Source organism: Centrocercus urophasianus, unplaced genomic scaffold (assembly GCF_019232065.1).
Source record: "Centrocercus urophasianus isolate 14NV4802_14NV808 unplaced genomic scaffold, USGS_Curo_1.0 seq_38, whole genome shotgun sequence".
NCBI lineage: Eukaryota > Metazoa > Chordata > Aves > Galliformes > Phasianidae > Centrocercus > Centrocercus urophasianus.
The window spans coordinates 1,512,376-1,537,580 of NW_024884955.1; the positions used below are offsets into that span (position 1 = coordinate 1,512,376).

A 25,205-nucleotide genomic window follows, 5' to 3' on the forward strand; every position below is an offset into this window, starting at 1 on the left:
GGGGAGGGAAGAGGAAATAAACCTTTGTTTTCTGTATTTTGAAGCGAAATGTGGTGACCTCCAAAATGGAGAGAAATGGAAAAAGAATCCTTAAAGATGCAGATTTTATGCACTTGCAAAGTAGGATGGTTAATGAGATTGGGAAGAGTTTTCTCATCTTATGGTATGTTTCTATTTCAGTAGGGGTAAATCTGTAGAAAGTCAATTTTATTCCAGCTGTAAGGTCAGCATTAATCACTGCTGGGCAGTGTGGACAAAGTCACAAGGAAGTCTAATAAGAAAAACATGCATCCTACTTGGAAGCAGTGAGGAGTCAAGTTGTTGTGTCTCTAGTGCTGCTTGTAGTGACTGTATAGCCATCAGGAAAGGGACACACACACAGATTCCTGCTCCGTAGTGAAACCAACAGACACTTCTTTACTGCATGCAGACATGCCTTGCGTCTGTGCGTGGGGGGAAAACAAAACTGGGAGATCCAAACGCCCTCAGGATAAGTCAGATGTGGATCAGTCTGCCACGGCTGATCTCAGCCTCTGTGTTTGATCCAACAGAAATTCTGGATTTAAATTTCAGAGGAAGGTTTGTCAGCATCCAAGTTGGGCAGCTAGACTGTATGTGCCTGTACACGTGTGTGTGCAGACAGCTGTGTGCATGCACACTGCTTTTGTATTTCTTTTCGGTTCCACCATCTACCACAATGAATTCTTACCTTTTGTAGATGGTCTCTTGTGAATATTGGATGTAATGAATAACTCAATTTTCTCCTTTAAGGAGGGTTAGTTGTTCCATCCTGGTTGCCACTGGTGTGTTTCAGAGCAATCAGTGGTTGTTGTTTTGTTTTTTTTTTTAACTGGAGAGTTTGAACTGGATCTGCTCATGGAGTTGGCTTAGTAACACTGAGTCTGGGGGTTGTCTGCTCTTGCTGGAGCCTTGCTCCAGTGGCTGCCCCATACAGCTTCCATGTCTTGTGCAGAGGGGAGAAGAAGGTCTCTTTTAAACTAGTGCTGACCCAGGTGCAGAAATCACAGGGTGGGTCTGATCCACAGGGATTTTGTGCCCTTTCTCCTCCCTTTGCAGAGCACGAAGCAGATTAACTTGAGGGTTCCAGTTTAAATCCGTGACATCACGCCTTGAGTCACCATTTCCAGTACACACCCACTCTCTGCTTTGGTGTGCTGCCCTGCACTCACAGACAAACTAAATCTCTGTAGCTCATGGAAGCAAACACAGTGAATGTAAAAAGTGAGCTCCATCTTGGTGAGCAGCCTTTGTGCTTAAGCTGAGTTTTGACCCGGGATGTTACCATCTGCAATGCAAATAATGAATAATGTTTTGGCATGGGTTCTTCCATTGCAGATTCTTGCACAACAACAAAATTTCCAGGATTCATCCAGGGACATTCTCTCAACTGGAATCCCTCAAACGACTGTAAGTGAAAAACATTGCCTGCAAAGAGCATTTGTTTATCTTTGATCAGATGGCCAGGACCTGAGGAAAAATGTGCCTGGTTGGCAAAGCTTTCAGTTGTTGCACTTCTAAGTCCACTGTTAAGTTTATAAAACAGTTTTGGTTGGATGCAAGAGCTGATTTAACCAGTTAGTAGTTACTTCACACTGGTGTCTAATTAAAAGCTAGCTCTAATCTTCTTACAGCTCGCTAATGCCCCAGGAATGAGTATTCCTGAAAAGTCATCCCAACCCTCTGCAGCCCTACGTGCTCTGATCCCATAAAACATCCTGCAGAAACGTGGGATGTCCAGGCCGCACGTGGGATCTCAGTCATGTTTTCAGATTTGTCTTAACATGGAAGGAAAAAAAACGTGCTCAGAGGAGTGCCACAGGTCTTGGTTCTCATCCCGGGAGGAAAAGCCCTGCTGTGTTGTTCCCATGTAACCTGACAGTCTCTTAATCTTGCATTTTGATTGCTTATAACCCTTAGTACTTAGATTTGTTTGTCTTTTATGATCTGTTCTAAGATGCTTTTCTTTGGGAGGGGGGATAAAGCAACAAGAAACACAAAGAATGTTGGTGTTTTACCATGATTTTAAACTTCAAGAAAATAATGTGCTTCTCACTGTCTCACCACAGCCCTCTGTGATTTCTGCAGGCAGGTAGAATGCTTCATTTTTTGAACAGAGAACAGCTCATGAAACGTTGTCTGCACATGTCAGAGAAAAAGATGTAGTGTCTATAAAAAGCCCTGTCGTGGCCTCGTGTGAAATCTCACTTTCTCAGATGTTTGTCCATTAAAACATTAGGCCTTTCCCTCACGTATTTATATGGCTAAGGCCCATCTACTATAAAACTGTCTGGGGAAGGAGACATAAGCTAATCCCCCAGCAGCCTCCTTATCCTCGCACGTAGCCCTGCACGTCGTAATGAGGTCAGTGGGAGGAAAGGCGTGGGTGCAGCTGGAGGTCACCAGTGCTCCCATTCGACATGTGCTGCAGCAATAAAAGTCCTTACAGCGGTGCAGAAATGCTACAACCTCTAGGATCAGATTGATTCCATGCACACTGAAATCATGGAGGTGTTGTTGCTGATTTCGGTGTGCTCTGGTAATGGCTTAAACAGGGGGATGCTGTTATTCCCATGTGTTACTCAGATGCATTGCGTCTTGCAGGCTGTCTGGTTGGTGAAAAAAGGGTGACCTTATAATGCATGTTGTGCTTTGTGCTCCTGCAAACGAGCTGCAGGATTGGATTTTAGCACTTGGGCAGGTAGATGTGCAACGCTATGCATAATTGGGTTTAATAGAACGGTTTTCATTTGTAACTGGGATAGCTGACAGACGAAAGATTGTCAGCAAAATCACTGACTTGGTTGAGCACCCTATCTAAATGTTGTGGGAATGAACTATCTCAGATTCTGCTTTGGGATACGATCAAATGCCAGGCAGAGCAGGCAATTGGGAAGCTGGGGGCTGACATGCCTTCCCCTGCTCTTGCAGACGACTGGATTCCAATGCACTGCTCTGTGACTGTGACCTGCTGTGGCTGGCTGAGCTGCTGCAGAAATACGCCGAGCTGGGCAGCATCCAGACTGCAGCCACCTGCGAGGCCCCGCGAGAGCTGCACGGTCGCTCCATCGTCACCCTGACTGCCCAGGAGTTCAACTGTGGTGAGTGGGATGCAAAAACCTGCATGGCCTCAGGGCTGGGCTCTGGGCTTGGAACTGCTTTGTCCATCTGGGAGTGCTGGTGGGCAGTAGGCTGACCACTGAGCCAGCAGTGTGCTCAGGTGGCCGAGAAAGCCAATGGTATCCTGGCTTGTATCAGAAACAAGTGCAGCCCTGCATAGAGTTGAATTGGCACAAATGGGCTCATGATCTCTAGCACTTGGGAAGAACAGAAAAGGTCTGGAGACAGCAGCTGGAACAGACCTGCTGCTATGGACTGTGCTGCACCATGAGCCATTGCTGCCACTATTGGAAATTTGTCCTGCTTTAGGCATGGGCGCACAGTGGGATGCCTGTCAAATCAGCCAGAGCACCTGTGGTGGGAACATTTTGCTGGCATTGGGCTATTATGCTGGTCTTGTGCCAGCTGGGGAAGACAAATGATGTATAATGCAGCATAAAGCCCTAACAATGCACAGAGCTGATATCTGAGTCAGGATGGAGCTTGCTGGCATGAAGCTGACCCATCACTTCTTAGCAGATGTCAGCCAGCAGTGCAGGTTTGCACTGGGTCAGCATTTTGTGTCACAGTGCTTTTGGTTCCCCATCAGCATCCTGGAGGTAGGTCACCAACTTGCAGGCTGAAGAACAAGGGCACAGGCCTTTCACTGAGCAAGGTGGCAGGTTCTCTCTTAATCTTATGAATAATCCAGCTGTTTTCACTGATCAGCATAGAGATTATTACATGAGTAAGTATTCTGCTGAAATGAGATCAAGTGCTTTAGACAACGTGCCTAAATTCCTTCCTATTTTAGCACATCCCTTGAATGTGTTTGGCTTGCTCAGTGCAGGCGTACATCTTAAAATGAAGCACGTAGTGAAAACCTCAGTTGAATAGGGTTGGCTCTATTCAGGGACATAATGAATGAAATTCTGTCAAAAGGGAAGCAGTGTGATTTGCAGAGAGCTGGCACTGTTCGGATGGAGCCAGCAGTCACTGAGAGCTGTGGGCTGCCAAGGGCACGAAAACGACCCGTGTGAGGATGCCACCAACTCTTTGCTTGTTCTGGGGAGCCAGGGATCAACTCTTGATGAAGCAGCATATAGGGAGTTTTTGTGCCCTGTGTACCTGGGCAGAACAGGAGGCAGCCAATGGCACTCAGAATGGCCACAGCAATCCTCAATGTTACTTGGGCTTGGGGAGCTGTTCCACTGCTGGCATTGTTTTGCTGATGCTGGTAAGGAGTGTTGGGCTGGGTGCTGGTGTGCTCTGCCAGGGCCTGGTTGCACTGGAGGTGGTTTTGTGCTATTGGGTTGTGTGAAAATGTTCTTTTGCAGAAAGGCCTCGCATCACCTCAGAGCCCCACGACGTCGATGTCCTCTTGGGAAACACGGTTTATTTCACATGCAGGGCAGAAGGCAACCCAAAGCCTGCCATTATTTGGCTCCACAACAAGTAAGTGTCATACAATGAGCCGTGGGGTAGCAAAGGTTCCTACCAAGCCCTGAACTTTTCAGTGACTCCTGCAATTACAAAGGCTGTTTCATGCAGTGTTAAAGATACAGGAACAGGAATCCATTCCATGGGTTGCTTTTACCTTCTTTTTAATGGTATTCTCTGATGACCGTGTAATCCAAGTTATCTGTATTTAAAATGTTTCATGTGTGTTGCAGTGCATTCCAAGAGTTTATAGCTCTCCTGCAAACATGCTCTGCAGGCTGAAAGCAATTGTCTTCTGATTAAAACAAAAAACAACAAAGTGTTTCACGTTGCTCTCAGCCGCCATATTTGCCATTTTTTAACTGCTGAAATGCTTCTTGTATCTGGATTTTTTTCTCACTGAAGGACCAGTGTGCTGGGTGTGTGCTTTTCTATTGAGGGGAAAATTACTGTGCTCCACTGAAAGACAGACCTTGCAAAGCAGTGTATAGATGAATGTTCTATACAGCAATGCTGAAAAAGAGTATGCCTATGCTAGATGCCAAATTTTCTGAGCAGTGCTACACAATAGAATATTCGGTGCTCAAGCAGTTTCCCACTGAGGAAGTAAAGTTCCTGAGCTGCTTTACGAGCTCCTTGTCTGAGGGAGTTCTGAATAGGGGCTGGTTATTAATAAAAATGATCAATGTGTGCTCCTTCAGTTAACTCCCCACTAAGCAAAGTTTCAGCACAGAGCAAAAGTTTACGTCTGAGTTAAGTCCCCTTGGAAGGAAGATTTTGCTGGGGAAATGCTGGCAGGCTCCCAGAAATAGCATTGTAAGAGGGATAATGATAATAAATGTTCAGCAAATGAGGTACGACTGCAGTGAAGAGACATCAGAGGAATTAAATAAATGCCCAGCAAGCATGTTAGTTTGCATAGTGGATTCGGCCTTTGTCCTGGTGGGAGTGAGGTCCCCTCTCCCTTCTCAATCATTAGCAGCCATCCAGGTCTCCTGCATGCTGGGATAAATGGGGTGCTGCAGTGAGACCTGCAGCTGCGGGCTGAGCTCTGGAGACTGGAGCCATTGCAGAAAGAGGGAAGATGCTTCACAGCTCTTACATCCCAGACTGGAATCCAGGCTGCAGTGGGGTCCCGTGGTGCCTTTCTCAGAGGCTTTTGTCTCCTCTAAGGCTCTTGGGCCCACTCAAATAGAAATGGCTGCACACAATAACAATATGCATTTGTTATTATATTTACATTTAGTAAATAATAGGAGCAAGCTTTCTGAGCTCAGATGCATGGCAGTAGCAATGATGCTATTGCAAGGGAACAGTATGCTCTCCTGATGGACTGTAAATGTCGCATGTAGTCAGCAGTGAGAGAGAAAATAGCTCATCCTGTCCAAGGAGTAAATCAGAGCTGGAGCTGGAGTTCAGTGCTCTAAATCATAACCTTTGCTATAAATGTCACGAAGTCTCAAAGCAGTGTCAAGGAACGCCAATTTAATCTAATTCACGCGAAGCCCCCTGGCAGCTTGTGGGAAGAACACTTTGGCTTTCCCTCTTCCGACTTTGCCTGTCTGTGGCTGTTTTTCAGTAACGAGATTGACATGAAAGATGACAATCGCTTGAACCTGCTGCAAGATGGCACCCTGATGATCCAGAATACCAAGGAGTCAGACAAAGGTGTCTACCAGTGCATGGCCAAGAACATCGCTGGGGAGGTCAAGACCCAAGAAGTCGTCCTGCGCTATTTTGGCACGCCATGTAATTGAACCTTGGGTACCCCTTGATGGCTTGGGAGTGTGGTTGGGGTTAGAAGTGGAGCTAATCTCTAAATCCTTACTTTATATGTGCCAAGTAGTTCTTGGTGTGCTGGGAAATAGAGTGGCTAATAGTATAATGCCATTTCTGGGGTGGTTCGTTCATGGGAGTTGGGAATTGAGAGGTTGGAGATTAGAGGTGATTTGGGAGTAGAGAGGAAATTTAGAGGCTGTGAAGAATTCTACAAAGTGATGGGGACACAGGAGTGGGGAAATGTCAGCAGCAGGGTATAGGGAGGTTGTGTGAAAGAAGTGGGGCTGGGGGCAATGCTGAGGATTTGGAGGTCAGGGAGGAGCTAGATGGATGCTAGCTGGGCTGCATGGAGAGTCTGAGCAATTTCTGTCCATAAGCAAGCAAGCAGCAGGGCTCCTGGTTTCTGAAGCACTCATTTCCTTCCAGCCAAGCCCACTTTTGTGATCCAGCCGCAGAACACTGAAGTGCTGGTTGGGGAAAGCGTCACCTTGGAGTGTGGGGTCTCTGGGCATCCCCACCCTCGCGTCAGCTGGACACTTGGCACAGGCTCTCCTTTACCGCAGGATCCCCGCTTCACTATCACCAGCTCTGGAGGGCTCTTCATCCAGAACGTCACCTTCTCGGACCAGGGACAGTACAACTGCAATGCCAGCAATACTGAGGGATCCATCCGGGCGACGGCGAGGATCATAGTGCAAGGTGGGGAGCCCCAGGCTGGTGCAGTTTCTGGGATGAAGTGCTCAGTGTGTGTTTAATCCCTGTGCATCAGGACTAGTTAATTTTTCATGCTGCCTCTGAGAATTAATCTGAGCTGTGCTGTGATTTGGTTTTTGTTTTTTTTTTTTTATGCCTGCTGCTCAGTTACTACTTTCCCTTCCAGATTCTCCCAGGTTCCTCCTTGTCCCCACTGATCAGACAGTAACCGAGGGACAAAGTGTGGATTTTCCCTGCTCTGCTGAGGGTCACCCCCCACCTGTGATTGCCTGGACAAGAGCAGGTATGGCCTCACTTGACTTGGGTTTTCTCTCTTTGCCACCATCCACAGGATATGGGAGAGAAGAGCTGTGTCGTAGATCACCAAGGATAATGTTAAGCACTGAGAAAGGCTGCCCAGAAAAGCTGTGGATGCCCCATCCCTGGAGGTGTTCAAGGCCAGGTTGGATAGGGCCCTGGGCAGCCTGACCTAATGGGGGTCAATCTGCCCACGGCAAGGGGTTGGAGCTAGATGGTCTGTAAGGTCCTTTCCAACCGAAGCCATTCTGTGAGAACGTATTCTCTTAGGTCATCATGTTGAAAGGAAGGAGTGTGCCATTTTTCATCAGCATGAAACTTAGAAAAATCCTTGAACATCCTCCTGCTGAGGCTTCTACCTCCTTTGGAAGGGCAGGGTCTGGACACCACCATCACCCAGCTCTCTGTCATTGCCGTTGCTTTGCTTCTCTTGACAAGCACATAGCAGGAGAATGCTGGTCACTGCTGACACAGCTCTGAGCTTCCTTCTAGCTTAGGAAAAAGCACTTTGGGCCGACAGGTGGTGGTGAGCTTTTGAAGTCTCAGATGATTGTTAACGCTGTCTCCACCAGACTGATCCCATCTAGCACTTTCTGGGATAGAAGCCAATAATGCTTGGCCCAGAGGCCCTCCAACTTTTCCTTATGCTTCACAAGCCATAATATTAATGGTTTAGTGCCGTGGAGGATTCATGGCTATTGTATTCCAGCTTCCACAGCAATAGCCCTGACACGGGGTTAAGAAGGACCAGCTGAGATTCTCTACCACACTTTCTATCTCCTTCAACCCAGATCTCTGGTAGAGATGTGAAAAGGCCTCAGTGACAAGAAGTAAGATTAAGAAGGCAGTTTTGTAACCAGATTTGTAAGGTCATTTGGCAATGCAGCAATTAACCAAGCTTTGTAGCACCTTCATGTGTTACAGCCAGGACAAGAGGACAAGATAGGGTGGAGCAGAACTCATCCTCAGAGTCACTTCTGGCAGTGTAGGGAGGGTTCAGAGTCCTTGTGATATTTGATATTAATAAAGCCTTTATCTGGAAGAAGGTGAATATTTAAAGAAAAAAAGTCACCTAAGTTCTGACATTTTTGAGGAAGTTAGTAAAATATCTATTTTGAATTCAAGTAGAGGAAATATTGGAACAGTGCAGTTTCTAAACTGAAGTCAGAATGCTGAATTAAGAAAGAGACAAATCCGTTTCCATGTATTTGATTAACCCACATGGTTTGGTTAATTGAACACAGAGTTGCTATCCATCAGGTGTCAGGGAGCCTGCAGTTTTCACTAAGTAAAGGCTTACGAGGGAATTAAAAACATACCATCTCCTTCCCATTGCTTAGACAAGACAACTCCATCATCGTCCTGGGTGTGGGAAGAGCAGCATCTGTCCTGTTCCCCTCTTAGCAAGATGAAGGCTGTATTTCATGGTGGCTGATGGCACGTTGGGGACGACACGGAATGTTGAACTTGTAGATACACCAGTGATGGGAGGAGAAAGCTGAGAAGCGGCGAACTAATTGAGGTGTTTGTTGGAGCAGGGGGACCGCTGCCAAGCGACCGAAGGCACAGCATCCTCTCCACAGGGACCCTGCGAGTGATGAGGGTGGCCCTGCATGACCAAGGGCAGTACGAGTGCCACGCCATCAGTGCCATCGGTGTGAGGACCCTGCCCGTGCAGCTGGCCGTGACCCCGCGGGGTAAGCTGGGGAGGGGGGAAGCTCAGGCTGACAAATGGCTCTCGTGAAGTGGATGTCGTGGTGAATAAGGCGATCGGGGAAGTGTGGGATGGGATTTTGCTTTTGCCAGGCTGCAGAATTGAGGCCACCAGAGCTCCGTCAGTGGGTGGGAAACTTGAAGGAAGTTTGCAGAGTGCCAAGATTTGTGAGTTGGAAGGAGCTGCTTTGGTTTTCCTTCCTTGGAAATTTATTGAGCTGTCACGAAAGAGCATAACCGTGGGAATGAAATCATCTGGGGAGGGCAGTGATTGGAGGAAGGGCTTGTATGCACCCCACGGGCGCCGGGCAGAGCTCTGTGACCAAGGAGTGGCCTTGTACTCTAACACCCATCAGATGAGCTCTGTTAGCCAACCAGTTTGGGTGAGACGTGGGGCCCTTCATTGTGTTTGGAGCTTTAAATAAGGAAGCGATTTTGGGAAAGGAAAGGAAACCAAAGGTTTCTGTTGGAAAATTTACAAGTTGTGTTAATTGAATTCTTAGTAATATTTATTTATTTAATTTGGGCCTTCCTATGGAACAAGTTGTGAGATTCCTTTTTTATTTTTTATTTTTTGTATTGAAAAATTCTAAAGAAAAACACCTGGTTCCCCCTCACCAAGGCATAACTCTGGCTCCAGAGGCATTTATCTTAAACGTTAGCTTACGAGGTCATAGGTTCAACCTAAATTTAGGTGTTCTTGAATATTAAGCCTTTGTAAAAACACAAGTCACACAGGAATGTGTTTTGATTTTCTTTTTTATTCCCATATAAATAATCTTTCTACATGAGCAAACGTTCCTGCTCTTTCACAGACTTGACAGAATTTTACTAATGGTAGGCTGGGTGGAAGGAAACTAGAAACATGAAATTAGTTATGCTTAATGAAAAGGGCTCACAGACTATTTTAAAAGCAGAAAGATCAATAGAATGACTTGATGTGACCTAACACTTGCCAGGTGGCTTCATCTGGTAACTCCTGAATCAATTCATAATCATCACTTCAGCTACTACACCTCTCCTATGCAGAAAGGTTGAGGGAACTGGGCTTGTTTAGCTTGGAAAAGAGAAGGCTCTGGGGAGACCTCATTGTCGCCTTCCAATACTTGAGGGGAGCTTATAAGCAGGAGGGGGAATGGCTGTTTATGGGGGTGGATAGTGATAGGATAAGGGGAATGGTTTTAAACTGAGACAGGGAAGGTTTAGGTTGGATATTAGGAGGAAGTTTCTCACTCACAGGGTGGTGAGGCACTGGAACAGGTTGCCCAAGGAGGCTGTGGATGCCCCATCCCTGGAGGCATTCAAGGCCAGGCTGGATGTGGCTCTGGGCAGCCTGGGCTGGTGGTTGGCGACCCTGCACACAGCAGGGGGTTGGAACCAGATGATCACTGGGGTCCTTTTCAACCCAGGCCATTCTATGATCTTGCCTAGAAAGTCATTTAATGGAAGATTTTAAATGAAGCCAGCACATTCGCATATAATTGCCCCAAACAGAGATGCACAAGAGTAGAAAGTAATGAATGTAAATGATGGAGGGCAGTCGTGGAGAGACAGAGAACACACTTGGGTTGGGAGAGCCCTTGCAGCATCACAAAGAGCCATTTTCCCAATGGTGAGATGCTTTGCACGTGGATTCGTTTTCCTTCATGCATTTACTTTGACTCTCCCCTGCGCCTGCAGTGATTCCTGTGTTCCTTCACCCCCCACAAGACGTGGTGGCAGAGACAGGCCAGGATGTAGCCATCACCTGCGCTGCCCAGGGGGACCCACGGCCCACCATCACCTGGGTGAAGGTAAAGGGCACTGCACTGCCAGACCAACATTTCAACTATTTTGGGTTCTTAAACGGTTTAAAGGAAACATTGCTATTTCTCATGCTCAAAGCCTTGCAATGCACATTCCTGTTTTCTCTTGCTCTTCTTTCCAAAGAAGTAACATAAAGCCAGTGACCTTTCAGGATGTTAGGGATGCTTGACTGAACTATTCCCAGAGAAAACTGCAAACTGATTATTGTTTTCCTAAGTAGTTTTGCTTATTTCCAGGATTTCCACTGCTGGAACTGAATGGTGCTGGTTGACTGTAGCTTAGATGGGACAAAGCCATGATCCTTCACAGTCAGTCTGCAGCCTGGCTGCTCTTTTGAAGAATTTCGAAGAATTCATTAGATGGAGCTCTTCAGGCTTTTCCTTGCTGTGCCATAGCACTACAACTCGGGCCTTTCCTGGCTACCAGGACATTCAGGCATGCAACAGATTACAGGGGAAATAGCTTGAGCCTCATTTCTCCTGTGGAGATCTGTGGAGAGCAGCTTTCCAACAGTGGAGCAGGAGAGAGGAAGCATTACATTGGGCCAAGACAGTGAAAAGATGTTAAGGAAAAGAAGAATGAAATAAATCTGAAGCCACCAGCCAGGCTGAGAGGTGGGGTCGAGCACAGCGCTGCTCAGAGCCAGCAAAAAACTGCAATCTACAGCCCAAAGCCAGAAAAAAACCCCTCGGTTCCAGGCTACCCCCACAGTTATTTAGACTTATTCCTGCAGCACAGAACTTCTATGCCAGCCCATCTGTGCAGAGTGCAGTGCAATGGGTGCAGCACCCATGTCCTGCAGTGAGTGCTGGAGGCAGAGCACGCTCAGGAGCCGAGCACGCTGTCCTGCTGTCCTCGCAGTGGCTCCAGGCAGCAGCAGCTGTCCTCGGTTGGCTTTCTGCTTTCTTTCTTTCGAAGAGCAGTGCTAACACCTGGTGGCCACATTGGCTCATTGCATCCAGTTCGCTGAAGGCTGGGATGCAGGGGAGCTTTCCCAACGCTGACACCATTTCTGTCTTTTTGAACAGGAGGGGATTCAGATCACAGAGAGCGGCAAGTTCCACGTGAGCCAGGATGGGACTCTCTCCATCCAGGATCTTGGTGTGGCTGACCAGGGCAGATACGAATGCATAGCACGGAACCCCTTTGGCTTCACCTCCAGCGCCATGCAGCTCACCATCACCGGTAGTGTTACCTCCTCCTGGTGCTCCTTTTTGCCCTTAGGCAAAACAAGGATTATGTAGTGTTGATGGTTGTACTTTGGATGAAAACTCACTTCTTTAGCTTTGCAGACAGGTTGCTCACAAGCACGAAGGGGAGAACCTTCTTAGCATGTGCCAGCACGCTCCCACGTCTGACCCCAGTCTCACACACGGGGAAGGGAGAGGGAGAACAGCACTGCACTGTTAGTGCAAAGCAGGGGCTTAAAACATTCCCTCTGTCCCCAGGGACTGAGCAATAAGCCTCTGCTTTTCAAGCAACTGCTCTGTGCATTAGGGAAAGTGGAATGAATGAAGAAGAGCAGCACTCCTCTGCTGGTCAAAGCAGAGGTCAAGTGTGGCATTGTGCCTCATAGAGGGAAAGGAAGAACTGATGAGGGGCAAAAATGCAAAGGCGAACAATGAGGTTAACAATCTGAGTAGAGACCTTTACTCGAGCACGTAGGAATTACCAGCAGGAATAGTGAGCAGCTTATTAGGTGAAATTAATATCATTTTCAGGGACTGTATGCAGGGGGCTGAAAATAATCTGAAATCTCTTTCTTACTTGAAATTATTCCCGAGATAATTTCTGTGATTTATTCTTGGTTTGTCCCTCATTTCCCAGCTGCCTGCTGCATAGGCCAGTGCTCAAATAAAGACTGGTTTGCTTCGCTGTGAGAAAGGCCCTGCCTCAAAAAGAAAAATACATTTTTTAGGAATTTATCATTTACTTCTGAAGGTATTCAGGCAACAGCATTCGTTTTTGTTTTAAAATGGTGGTGTTGATGTGCTAACACTAACGAGTTGAATTTGAAGTGTCCCACAAATAGAAAATTAACATTTAAGTGATGCCTTCAGATGAATGTCATGAATTCTAGAAATGTCCTTTGCGGGAAATAAAAGCATTATTTTCAGTTCACCCACTGAGATTTGTACATTTTCTTTTTCCAGTTTAACCACCAACCAAAGCAGGCGTTCATTTGAGAAGCTGTACAGGAACAGATTCTGAATGCGTGTTGCACAGCCATCTCCTGGAAACATCACCTCTTTTTCTTCTTAATTAATTAAATTTAAAATGAGAATTTAACGTAATTTCTTCTTTAGAATATCTGTTAGAAAAAAGACACCAAAGTTTAACAGCGGTTGAATTACCAACGGCAATGCAATTTGACCTGCAGTAGAGTTACTTTGGGGCCAGTCCTCAGACAAATTTTCTTCAGCTTGGAAGACAAATTAATATCCAAGTAAATGCACAGTATTTATTCTCTCTTTCTGCTTTGGAAAGCCACGGACGTCGGCCGGAGTGGTGACACATTTGTAGCCACATCCCTGCAGGAAGCCATCAGCAGTGTGGACCATGCCATCAATTCAACACGCACTGAGCTGTTCAGCAGGTAAATGCGTGAAGGGCCAGGATCTCACATCTCATTGTGAGAGATGGGGACCAGAGGCACTGAATGAATCTTTCTGAAATCTCGTTTTGTCATTGACCATCCGCAAATGAAAGCTACTGGATTGTCCAGGGTATTGAAGGTTGAAGCTGTGCCATGTAGATGGAAGGATGTGCTAGGATTTCATAACAGGAAGGTGTTTGGAATCCTGGAAAGCACTGGTATATTAATGGCTCTTCTTACATTACATACATCTACTGCATGCATTTTGTCAACTGGGGTTGGCTCCAGAGACAGTACACAGAAAAAAATCATAGAATCATAGGATCACCACGGTTGGAAAAGACCTAAAAGATCATTCAGTCAGCATAGTCATTTTGTGAGTGCAATTGACTTTGTGCAAGGGAAGTGAAATGCTGATACAATTCTTAGCATTTCCTCAATGAGAAATGTCATCTAAGAGAATGAAAACTCCTTCCATTTCCGTTCCAAAATATGTTTTTTATTGAAACAATAAACAGTTTGTATTAAGCCCCAAACCTCTGGGTTTTGGTGACTGAAAGATAAATGGCTACAGAAAAAAAAAAAGCAAAACACCAAAACATGCAGATACCAAGAAGATTAAATATGTTTACTTTCCTGGGGAAAAATATCCTGTCTTTAATCACTTGTAAAATGTGGGTTAGCTACCTTTACGCGTTCTGGTTTTGAGGTCAAGCACCAAGGCAGGCTGAGAACCTGATTCCTGCAGGGTCCCGTTGCTCTGAGCGCTGTGTGTTTATTTTGATGTTCTTCTATCCCTTCTAATTCCTTGGGACAGACGCCCCAAGACACCCAACGACCTGCTGGCCCTCTTCCGCTACCCACGGGATCCTTACACCATTGAAACAGCCAGGGCAGGTGAGATCTTCGAAAGGACTTTGCAGCTGATTCAGGAGCACGTGCAGCAAGGTTTGATTGTGGATATGAACGTCACAGGTAAGGGAGATTTATTTCCCTTCGTAACCGCATGGGTAGAATGAAATTAAAATAACAGGGTGTAGGCATGCAGAAAATGTAAAAAGTCTTGTGCAATATTGTGCCAAAATGTCTCCACCGGTTATAGGTATGGTAAGAAATGTGTTGTCTGAGTTGCAGTTCTATCTAAGATCTCATGGGTGTCATAACAGCCAGAGGGTTGTGTGGCTGCTGAACCAGCTCAGCGCTCAGGAGAGTAGTTCAGTTTTGCTAAACATTTCCTGGTTGTCTATGCAGACATTAATGATCCCTATGAACATTCACCACATTCACCCATCTAACTCCCACAGCTTCGGAGAGGGGCAGAGCATCAGAGTGCCTCTGTGGGTCTGAGTTTTGGTCATAGAATCACGAAGGTTGGAAAAGACCTCCAAGATCCTCAAGTCCAACCCCAGCACACCCCACTGTGCCCACTGCCCTCATCCCTCAGTGCCACATCTCCACAGCTCTGGAACACCTCCAGGGACGGTGACCTCCCCCCACCTCCCTGGGCATCTGTGCCACTGCATCACTGCTGTTTCAGATACGGAATTTTTCTTAATATCCAAACTGATTTCCTGCCTTCCAAGTGGCAACAAGCAAAATGCTGAAAACTCTGGTGTGTTTGGATTCTGAACAGAGAAAGGGGATCTTACTCCTGATTTTTGCCATATGTGGTCTTTTAGGACTTTGACCTCCTAGCTACATACTCCCACATGTCCCAGCCACTCAGATTCCTCTTTTTAGGACAAGATATCAAGCACCACAGAAGTGGAACACCATGGTGCTGTGCTGGCCAGAGATCACAGAATTGTAGAACACCCTCAGAAGGCACCCTAAGGATCGTCGAGTCCAACCCCTGGCTCTGCACAAGACCACCCAAAAATCAGACTGTGTGCCTGAGAGCAGTGTCCAAATGCTTGTTGATCTCGGGCAGCTCAGGGCTTTGACCACTGCCCTGGAGAGCCTGTTTCATGCCCACCACTCTCTGGTGCAGAACCATTCTCTGATATCCAGCCCAAACCTTCCCACAGATCCCTGCAGAAATCTAAGTGCCCCGCAGTAGCCTTCCTGTGTTTGGACATTTCCTTTCACTGCACACTGCTACCTATATGTGTTAGTCATTGTGTAGCAGGCATGTACGTTTGGGCCTGTAAATACTCTATGCCTGCCTGGATCCACTCCAGGCTGCAGGGAATCTCCCTGCAAGCTGCAGGTCAGGTCTGGGCTCATTGCCCTGCCAGTCTCTCCCTGTTCCTGCATACACCGCAGCATTATTCAGCACATCGCCGAGTCACCAGCAGCTTCCCTGCTGCTCGTCACGTAGTTTGGGTGATCAGAGGTGCTCAGGGTTGCAGCATTTAATCCAGAGAGATGTGAAATAATCCCAGTGCTGACTGCAGAACGGGAACCAAGCCACCTTGCTGTTTGGTCTGCCAATCTCAGCAGTTCTGATTTCCATCTTTGCACGGTTCTCATGAAATCCTTTTCCCTTTCTTTTCTTTTCTATGGGCCTGATATTATCTTATGCTTCCGTATGTTCTGTAAATCACATGTAGCTCGAAGATATGGTCCTCCCATGCCCGTTCTGGGAATCCCAGAAGCAGGCTTCCAACAGCACCCTGACGTGGGAACCAGATGGCACAGTGACTGGCTCTGACACTGCGCTGTTGGTTCCATTTGCAGGTTATCGTTACAACGATTTGGTGTCACCTCACTACCTGAACATGATTGCCAACCTGTCCGGCTGTTCTGCTCACCGCCGCACACCCAACTGCTCCGATATCTGCTTCCACAAGAAATACAGGACCCACGATGGTTCCTGCAACAACCTGCAGCACCCAATGTGGGGCGCTTCTCTCACCGCCTTCCAGAGGCTCCTCAAACCTGCTTATCAGAACGGATTTAACCTCCCCCGGGGGTTTTCCTTGGCAGAAGATGCCAGGGACCTGCCCCTTCCCTTACCCAGGCTTGTCTCCACCGCCATGGTCGGGACTGAGACCATTACCCCAGACGAGCAGTTCACACATATGCTCATGCAATGGGGCCAGTTTCTGGACCACGACATGGACCAGACAGTGGCAGCCATCAGCATGTCCCGCTTCTCAGATGGAGCACCCTGCAGCCAGGTATGCAGCAATGACCCACCCTGCTTCTCCGTCCTGATCCCCGCCAACGACCCACGTGTCAGGAATGGGCGCTGCATGTTCTTTGTGCGCTCCAGCCCCGTGTGTGGCAGTGGGATGACCTCCCTGCTGATGAACTCTGTCTACGCCAGGGAGCAGATCAATCACTTGACCTCCTACATCGATGCCTCCAATGTGTATGGCAGCACCGAGCAGGAATCACGTGAGCTGCGGGATTTGAGCAACCAGAATGGATTGCTGAAGCGAGGGAGGATGGTGCCCAGCTCAGGGAAGCACCTCCTGCCATTTGCTGTGGGGCCTCCCACTGAATGTATGAGGGATGAGAATGAGAGTCCTGTGCCATGCTTCCTGGCCGGAGACCACCGTGCCAACGAGCAGCTAGGGCTCACGGCCATGCACACTCTGTGGTTCAGGGAGCACAACCGCATTGCTGCTGAGCTGTCTGTCCTCAATCCCCACTGGGACGGAGACCTCCTGTACCACGAGGCGCGGAAGATCGTGGGTGCCCAGATGCAGCACATCACCTACACCCACTGGCTCCCCAAGGTCCTTGGGGAAGCAGGGATGAAGATGCTGGGTGAGTACAAAGGCTATGACCCCAACGTCAACGCGGGGATTCTCAACGCTTTCGCCACCGCCGCCTTCCGCTTTGGGCACACTTTGATCAACCCCATCCTGTACCGGCTGAATGAAACCTTCCAGCCCATCCGCCAGGGCCACGTCCCCCTGCACAAGGCCTTCTTCTCCCCTTTCAGGATCACGCAGGAGGGTGGGATTGATCCACTCCTCCGTGGGCTCTTTGGGGTTCCTGGGAAAATGCGGGTCCCCTCAGAACTCCTCAACATGGAGCTGACAGAGAAGCTCTTCTCCATGGCACACTCTGTCTCCCTGGACTTGGCTGCTATCAATATCCAGAGAGGACGAGATCATGGCATTCCACCTTACAACGACTTCAGGGTCTTCTGCAACCTCTCGTCTGCACAGGAGTTTGAGGACCTCAGAAATGAGATAAAGAACTTGGAGATCAGGGAAAAACTCAGGAGGTACTGTAGCCTGGACTCAGAGGGATCAAAATCACTGAAGATCAGCTAGTGAAAAGCTTTTGCTCCTCCTAGAGCATCAGTCAAATAACCTTCCTATCAGATGACCAGATATTGCTGTCCACAGATATTGGGATGTTAGTAGCTGTGGTTTGAGAATAGAGTAGGAGAAATAAGGTCTCTCCAAGTGATCAGGCTCTTTGTGAGCAAAATGTCATCAGGCACTGCTGTGGTGTAGCCTGGGAGCAGACTGAGCCTTGGAGCTGTTTTCCAGAGACTAAACTGCAGTGTACGTACTGGCTGCTATGAGCTTACTCTTTCCAAGACAGACCTTTATCCCAGTGTCTTTTAGATAACACCAAATTAGAAATATGACCTAGATTACTTCCTGTCGTACACATGCCTACAATAGGATCAATTTTTTTGTCTTTACATTTTGATAGTTTTAAATGTTTGTGGGGTTTTTTTGTTTGTTTGTTTTTTTGTTTTGTTTTGTTTTACGTATATATGTGTATATTTATCCTTCAGCTTATATGGAACTACCAAAAATATTGACCTGTTTCCAGCCCTGATGGTAGAGGATCTTGTCCCTGGAACCAGAGTTGGACCAACGCTGATGTGCCTGTTAACAACACAGTTCAGAAAGCTGAGGGATGGAGATAGGTATTATCATCAAAGTCAACTCAACATTCTGTTTGGGGAGATTTGCTCCCTGTGAGGAGCGAGGAAGGAACAGAACTTGTCATTTTTGTTTGTTCTTTGTCTTACGATAGCAAGAAGGGTCTCCTCTGTTCAGGACTTGTCACAGGTACTTTCAGTGTGTGCATTCATGCACACACCATTTCCCTTTCCACTAAGAAAGTTCTTGAGTTCTCAGAACTCAAGAGAATATCAGCTTCCTTGTGATTCCCAATTTGCTCCTTGTGCAAGTGCCTTGAGATTCCCCTGCACAGGGCTGTAGGTACGAGCGGTCGCACTCTGCAGCTCACAGGGATTCCTGGGTTCACAGAACTGAACTTTGTGTTCACAGCTGCCTGATAGCAAAATAAAAGCTCCTTTGGGGTTCTGGGTGCTGCCATACAGATGTAGAGGATCTCATCTGCCATCTTCCTCTCTCATGCTGTGATTACGACACCCTGCAGGTTTTGGTATGAGAACCCAGGAGTCTTCACGCCGGCGCAGCTGACTCAGCTCAGACAGTCGTCCCTCGCTCGTGTCATCTGTGACAACAGCGACCACATCCAGCAGCTCCAGAGGGACGTCTTCCGTGTGGCATCGTACCCACAGGGCATGGTGGGCTGCGAGGAGATCCCTGCTGTGGACCTTCGCTTTTGGCAGGACTGCTGCGAGGGTAGGGAGCAGGCTGTGCCAGTGCTGTGAGGTGGCATTGTCACATGCCGTCTCTTTTTATGTGAAGGGTCAGGAGCTGGTTTCATGAAATTAAATGCATCGAATCTGGCCAAAGGTCCATCAAGGCCGTTCAGGGCTTCTCTCTCTGGCAGCTGGTGCATAGGGAGTGAGACTGAGCAGGATGTGGGCATGGTGACCCCATAACTAAATTTACGTGTTTGAGAGTCTGCAAGGCTCCTGCATTAAACTGAAGATCCTACCATAGTCACTTTGTGTGATATTCTGGCTGCAAACACCCAATGAGACATAAGAATCTATGCACAATTAATCTCCTTCATTCTGCTGTATGAGATGTGTAAAGGCTGAGTGGTGAAGGAGGGCAGCACTGCCCTCCTCATGCTTCATTTTAAGCCAAATGGCTCTATTTTATACACAAGTGCTAACACAGGCTTTCCTTTCCTTGGTCAAGTATTGGCACAGGCTGCCCAGGGAAGTGGTGGGTCACTGTCCATGGAGATGTTCAAGAACTGTGGAGATGTGGCACTGAGAGACATGGCTAATGGGCATGGTGAAGGGTTGGGGTTGGACCTGGGGATCTTAGAGGTCTTTTCCAACTTTAATGACTCGATTGTTTGTTTCCTTCCCTAGATTGCCAAACCCGTGGGCAATTCAGGGCCCTTTCTCAGCGGTTCCGAAGCAAGAGATCTCCTGGATTCAGCTACCCTGAAGAAAACCCTGCCAAGCACAAGCCTGCCTCCCCCAGGTGGATATTAACACTTTCAACCTCTGTTCAGAAGTGTAAGAAAAGTTTTTAATTACTCAGGCCATTCATGCCTTTAACACTGGCATTTTGCACAGCAGTGTTTCACTAAGTAAATGCTGAGTTTGGTCAAATTTATCCAACACTTTAGCAGAGAACAGGATTCTGCTTTTTAAATATTTGGGCAGATCAGGGTACCACTGAGTGGCTGTTTAACTGACATCTCTTGGAAGACAAAACAGTAGTTGGGCCCTTCAGCAGCCATCTTGTTATATGGAGGCTGATGTTGGAGAAGGCAGAATCATTCTCTAATCCAGGAAGTCAACGTTTCTGTAATTCCTTTCCCTTTTCATCCCTCACCCCAGAAATGAGGCGACTTCTCCAAGCTCTTCTTCCAGAGAGAATCTTGAGTCCCTTGTGGCTGAACTGGAGAAGGCAGTCACTTCCCTACGGAAACAGGTAAAACTGTGTGCCCCAACATTCATCTTCCATGGAGTCAGCCTGAGAGCAGGACTTAGCTGTTTGCTATGAGTAGTTTCTGTGCCCTCCAGATCCAGGAGCAACCGCTGGATGCGAGTAGCCTAGGATCACAGGAAACTAACAGCACATAAAGAGCTGGGAGAAGATGAGTTCTTTGTGCTCAGACCTCGACAACTGCAGGGGAAGCACAAGTTTGAGACTGAAAGTGACTCGAGCTAGCACTTTTTTTCTTGTATTTGGGACAAGTTAAAGAGCACAGGCTCTGGAAGACGTGGTTTAGTGGTAGGACTTGGTAGATCAGGTTGATGATTGGACTTGATCTCGCAAGTCTTTTCCAACTCGAATGATTTTATGATTCTAGCCAATAGTGAAGGCGCTACTAAGATCTGCTTTTCATCCCCACCAGGTGCATGTACTAGAGAGCCAGCTGAGGTGGCACCACAGGAACACCAGCACGTATGAACAGGGGAAGAAGACTGGGGACAAACGGAGAAAAAGTTGACCGTATTGCCTCCTCGTATATGAGGTCAGTGTGTTTGTTCTGGGCTAGGGTCCTGCAGGTGGCTCAGTGCTTGTGGAGGGACAGCTGTGCAGCCTTCATATACAGAAAAGACTTGCAGTAAGGAATGGAGCAATCCAGTAATGAGTTGGACGAGGTAATAGGCTTAAATGCAGCAGGTTAGACACCATTTCTAACAGTAATGATTAGTGACTCACCGGAATGAGTTGTCTGGGGATCTTGTGGCATATCCATATCTGGAGGTCTTTTAAGAACTGGTTTGGCAAAGATGGGGAAATACATAAGTATAGGACTTATGTGGACTGGGTGAGGTGTCTGAGGTTTATTCTCCAGGGATGTGGGTAGCTTTCTTCTAGCAACACTTAATGCCACAACACCAAACCCAACAGCCTCCAGAGGACCTCTGTGGGGAGAGAGAGTAAGAAGTGCAGTGATGGAGCAGATGGACTGGTTCCTCCTCAAGGTAACGAGGACATCTTGGCACATGGAGCAATCCATTATTTGCTTACATATTGACAGAGATTTCCCCCTTGACAACTGAGTCACTTTGCACCTCTGTGCTGAAAGCATCAGTCCTATGTTTGCTCGACTCCAGCCAAGGGAGCGAGGCTGTTGTATTTCTCAAGTCAGTATAAGCACTGCAGCAGTGGCAGAAATCTGCAAGACCTCTGGTTCCCTGTGTTCAGAGTCACAGTGAGCACAGGCTGAGTTCCCTTCCTGCCACTTCCATGGATATCCCTGCAGCCTTGAACAACTCGCTGGAACCTGCCAGTCTGGAGGAGGTGGTTGATAGTTTTTACGTGTTGCAAATTACTACTTCATGGACAAGAGGAGTTATGCAGAAGCACTGCCCTGCCAGGCAGTCTGTGCTAGAAGAAGCATCCACTGGAAGTTAGATTAATGGGGAGGGCACACCAAGGCTGATCTGTGCTGATAATCTCTGTGGAAAAAGGAGAAGCTTGTAGACCGCCCATGCCATTTTCCAGCCTGATTTGATATGTGGGTTTCTGCACATTTTCCACTTGAATACCGATCCTGTTCAGAAATTTGACAGCCATAGGCTGCACTGCTACCCACACGAATTGGCTTTTCTTTGACATCATTTGCAGATCCTTGAAGAGCGCTGTAGGGGTTTTACAGGGTCCCCCAGATCTATTTGTCATTGTAAAGGATTATTGCTGTTCTTGTGCTGCAATCACACGTGCCTCAGGCACAATACAAATGGTGATCTCTGCCTCTCACAAAGTTTTTTTTCTCTTTTTTGTGCTGTTCCAGGTGTCTGGTGATCTGTGCTCTTGCTCACCGTCAGCCAGTCCAACCCATTCTTCAGAGGCTCCAAGCAACCCATGAGCCCCCATGACACCCTGCCACCTCCTGTGCCACCTCTTGTCCCAGAACATCTGTCCTTCTGCCTGTATTGAGCCCTGCACTGCAGCCCCTCAGCCCCTGCACTGTTCCAGCCCTTGTCAACCTCTAGGGATGGGCTCTGCCACCACCACACTGTCCTGCTAGATGGTGCCAAGATGCCACTTCCTTCCACCAGTCCTCAAGAAATGGAGGATAACTGAAGCTGCCTTAGATTCACCATTGTGCCCTTCTCCTCTTTTCATCCATCTTTGACATCATCTTCCTACCCCTGGTCTGAAATGTTAACTGAAAGAATTCATTACGAGACAAAACCTCTCTCAGATGCACTATCTTCAAGCCAGGAAACATCTGGAAAAATCTGTATGTGGTTTGAAAAAAGGAAAATTGAACAAGCATGAGATACTCTAATGCTAACAGAAAAACCAAAAGGAACCTGAGGGCCCTGGAAAGCATTGTGTGGGCTGGGCTGGGTCCATGCCTGCAGCAGTGAGCTGGATCCAGAGCCTGGGGAGGTCTTGCAGTTGCTTGGGTGCTTCAGGACAAGCTGTGGCAGCCCACCATGCTGAGGCCTGCTGCTGTGCTTTGCCACCTGATTGGTAATGGGTGGCACATCCTCAGTGCTGTGACCCTATGAGTGACCTCCCATTGCTTGCCTGGTGCTCAGAAACATTTTCTTCAATACTAACTGCATTCTCCAGGGTTCTGCCCTTCTGAGGTTTAATTGGATTTATGTTTCTCTTCCTTTTTTTTTTTTTTTTTTTTAAACTCCCAATGGCTCTTCACTGGAAGATGTGTTTTGAGTGTAAATGTAGCAGGACCTGCAACAGAACCTCTGATAATTAGATGTAATGGGCACTCTCATTAGTGAGGGGGAGCTGCTGGTTTCTGTCAATTAGTACTGGAGAACACGATGTGCAGTATTTGACACACTGATGAATGCGAAGTGCTGCTTGTGTTTATTGCTCCTAGGTGCTCTGCAACGAAACCACGACTGTGCAACCAGCTCTCCTGAGCTGGTCTTCTGGTTTCCTTGCTCTTTGGAGGTGCTTTTTAGTGGTGCTAGAACTGAGGTCCCTGTGCATCCACCACAGCCACCTATCTGTGGGCAGATTGGTTCTTAATCCATCTGTGTAAGCCAAGCACAGGGGCTGAGAGAAGATACTTGATCTGTTTGATAGCTGTGCCTTATCTTTTTCACTTTTCCTGTGTCCTCCCACCTGCCTTCCCCAGTGCAAGGACCCACATCTTTTATGAATGTGCTTTCCCTCATCTTCTCCTCCTTTTTTTAGATGTGTGATAGTACCAAGGGGATTCAAAGCAACAGAGATGCTCCTGGAACTTAATAGGAAAATAAAACAAAATAGGAGAAAAAGGTTGTGATTTCTCAGCAATTTCCTGGCGTGGGACTCTGAGCTGTGTGTGCATGTCCTGTGCAGACAGAGGCTGCAGTGATGAGTGTGTGTTATGCATGTCTGGTAAGCTCAGAGGCAGCATTTAGTCCTCGGGGATGTTTGTCACGTTGAAGTACTCTTTCATTTAGGTGCAAATCAAGGTCCAAAGCCTTGCGTGTTCTCTATCAGCTGCACTTGTCTCTTGCTTGTACCACCAGAGAATCCAATCTGGCAGAGGTCAATAAAGGTAAATCAGTCTCCAGTCTCCTGCAAACCACAAGTTTACCAAGTCCCCATTCAAAGCAGCAAGACATAAATGGTTGGTGCTTGATCTAATCAGATAATTTCTGTAAATGCATAAGTGAGCAGGGCTTCTGCTTCCCCACAGAGCATGTGCAGCCTTGGTGCAGCCTTGTCACTGGGACAGCTGCCCCTTTGCTCCCCATGTGTTGCAAACCCTGAGCTCCATCTTCCGTTCCTCTCCCCGGGCTGAGGTGGGAAAAACATGCAAAAATTAAACATCAGTTCATGCCCCCATCAGCAAGGCTGTGAGCAAGAGAAGATATGGCGGAATTGCCCATATACCCAGGTGTTATTTTGCAAAGAATGTTTTGCTGAAGACTTGCTTTTCTCTCCATCCCCTCTGTGCAGCAAGGTGAGACCATTACAGTGAATTAATCTGTTTTCTTTATTTGTTTTAGAGAACCTCTTTGAAAAACCCATCTCCACACCCAGAATGAACTCCCCCCAGCCATGACAGCAGGGGAGGATCGAAATAACAAGCTCAGGGCCGGGAGCTGAGTTCCTGGGGGAGCTGCTATTGCCGAGCACTGCCAGGCACAGAACTCCCACTAATTAGATGGAACAGTTAAGTGACAAAACCCACGCAGGGGTTGCTGAGGGGGCTGGTGGTGGGATTCGTAGCACAGTGGATTTTCAGACAGCTGAAGGAACGCAACCCACATGCACTGTGTGAATCTCCATCCTTTGCTGGGGATGAGGGCTCAATGCGAGGGTCATGGAGGCACCTGGGGCTGATCCGGGGCGGGGGGGGGGGTCCATCCTGAGGCATCAAGAAGTGAATTCCTTAGAGATGCCCTGAGAAAGAGAAATGAATGGGAAGAGGCAAATGCAGGGTGATATCTATCCAGCAACTGCCCAAACTTCAGACCTCCTCCAGGTTACTTTAATTCTATTTTCCTTTGGAAAAAAAAAAAAAAAAAAAAAAAAAAGGAAAAATAAAGCCCTCCCACGCACGGGGGACCGCGACCATTAACGAGAGCCCGCCGCTCATCACAAGAGCTGCTTAAAGAGCAGCGAGCCGTGTTTACCAGCACTCTGGAAACGAGCGTGAGAGCGCACGTTAAAATCCTAATTAAAGGCGAAGCCTTTCTCCTCTTGCGAGCACTGCCCGGCTTGGCGGCTCCAGCTGTGCCAGATGTGCCCGCAGGTCTCCCACACAGCGACGCGTCCCGCCCGCGCACTCACCCCACCAGCCCAACGGGTTTCACTTTCAGAAATAGGAAGTTGGTGGCAGTGAGCGCCCAGACGCGTGCGGGTCGGGACGGAGGTGGAGAGCTGCCGGGCGCTGCGGCGCGGGGCCGACGGCATGAGCTCCCCGTCCGCCCCTCGTTGTGCCTTTGGGAAGCGCCGGGGAATAGGAGCGTGGTGACATCCAGGCGCTGCATCCTCCA

General features: G+C 47.8%; 1 protein-coding gene across 4 annotated transcripts in view; it reads left to right on the forward strand.

Moving 5' to 3' along the window:
* LOC122167613 (peroxidasin homolog) overlaps positions 1-23,574 on the forward strand; it is a 42,352-nt gene extending 18,778 nt beyond the window's left edge. The window contains exons 6-23 of one of the 4 annotated variants that reach the window (XR_006171059.1): positions 1,357-1,428; positions 2,950-3,119; positions 4,455-4,572; positions 6,137-6,306; positions 6,763-7,035; positions 7,217-7,333; positions 8,886-9,044; positions 10,741-10,853; positions 11,895-12,051; positions 13,354-13,462; positions 14,280-14,437; positions 16,142-17,645; positions 18,171-18,305; positions 18,785-18,993; positions 19,641-19,755; positions 20,118-20,211; positions 20,639-21,215; positions 22,028-23,574. Coding sequence is in view for 3 of the 4 variants with exons in the window: in XM_042832315.1 (XP_042688249.1) it covers positions 1,357-1,428; positions 2,950-3,119; positions 4,455-4,572; positions 6,137-6,306; positions 6,763-7,035; positions 7,217-7,333; positions 8,886-9,044; positions 10,741-10,853; positions 11,895-12,051; positions 13,354-13,462; positions 14,280-14,437; positions 16,142-17,645; positions 18,171-18,305; positions 18,785-18,993; positions 19,641-19,755; positions 20,118-20,211; positions 20,639-20,734 (3,769 nt within the window). In the remaining variant the exon portion in view is untranslated. The other 3 variants (XM_042832315.1, XM_042832314.1, XM_042832316.1) reach the window with 3 other exon arrangements.
* Positions 23,575-25,205: the final 1,631 nt, after the last annotated feature.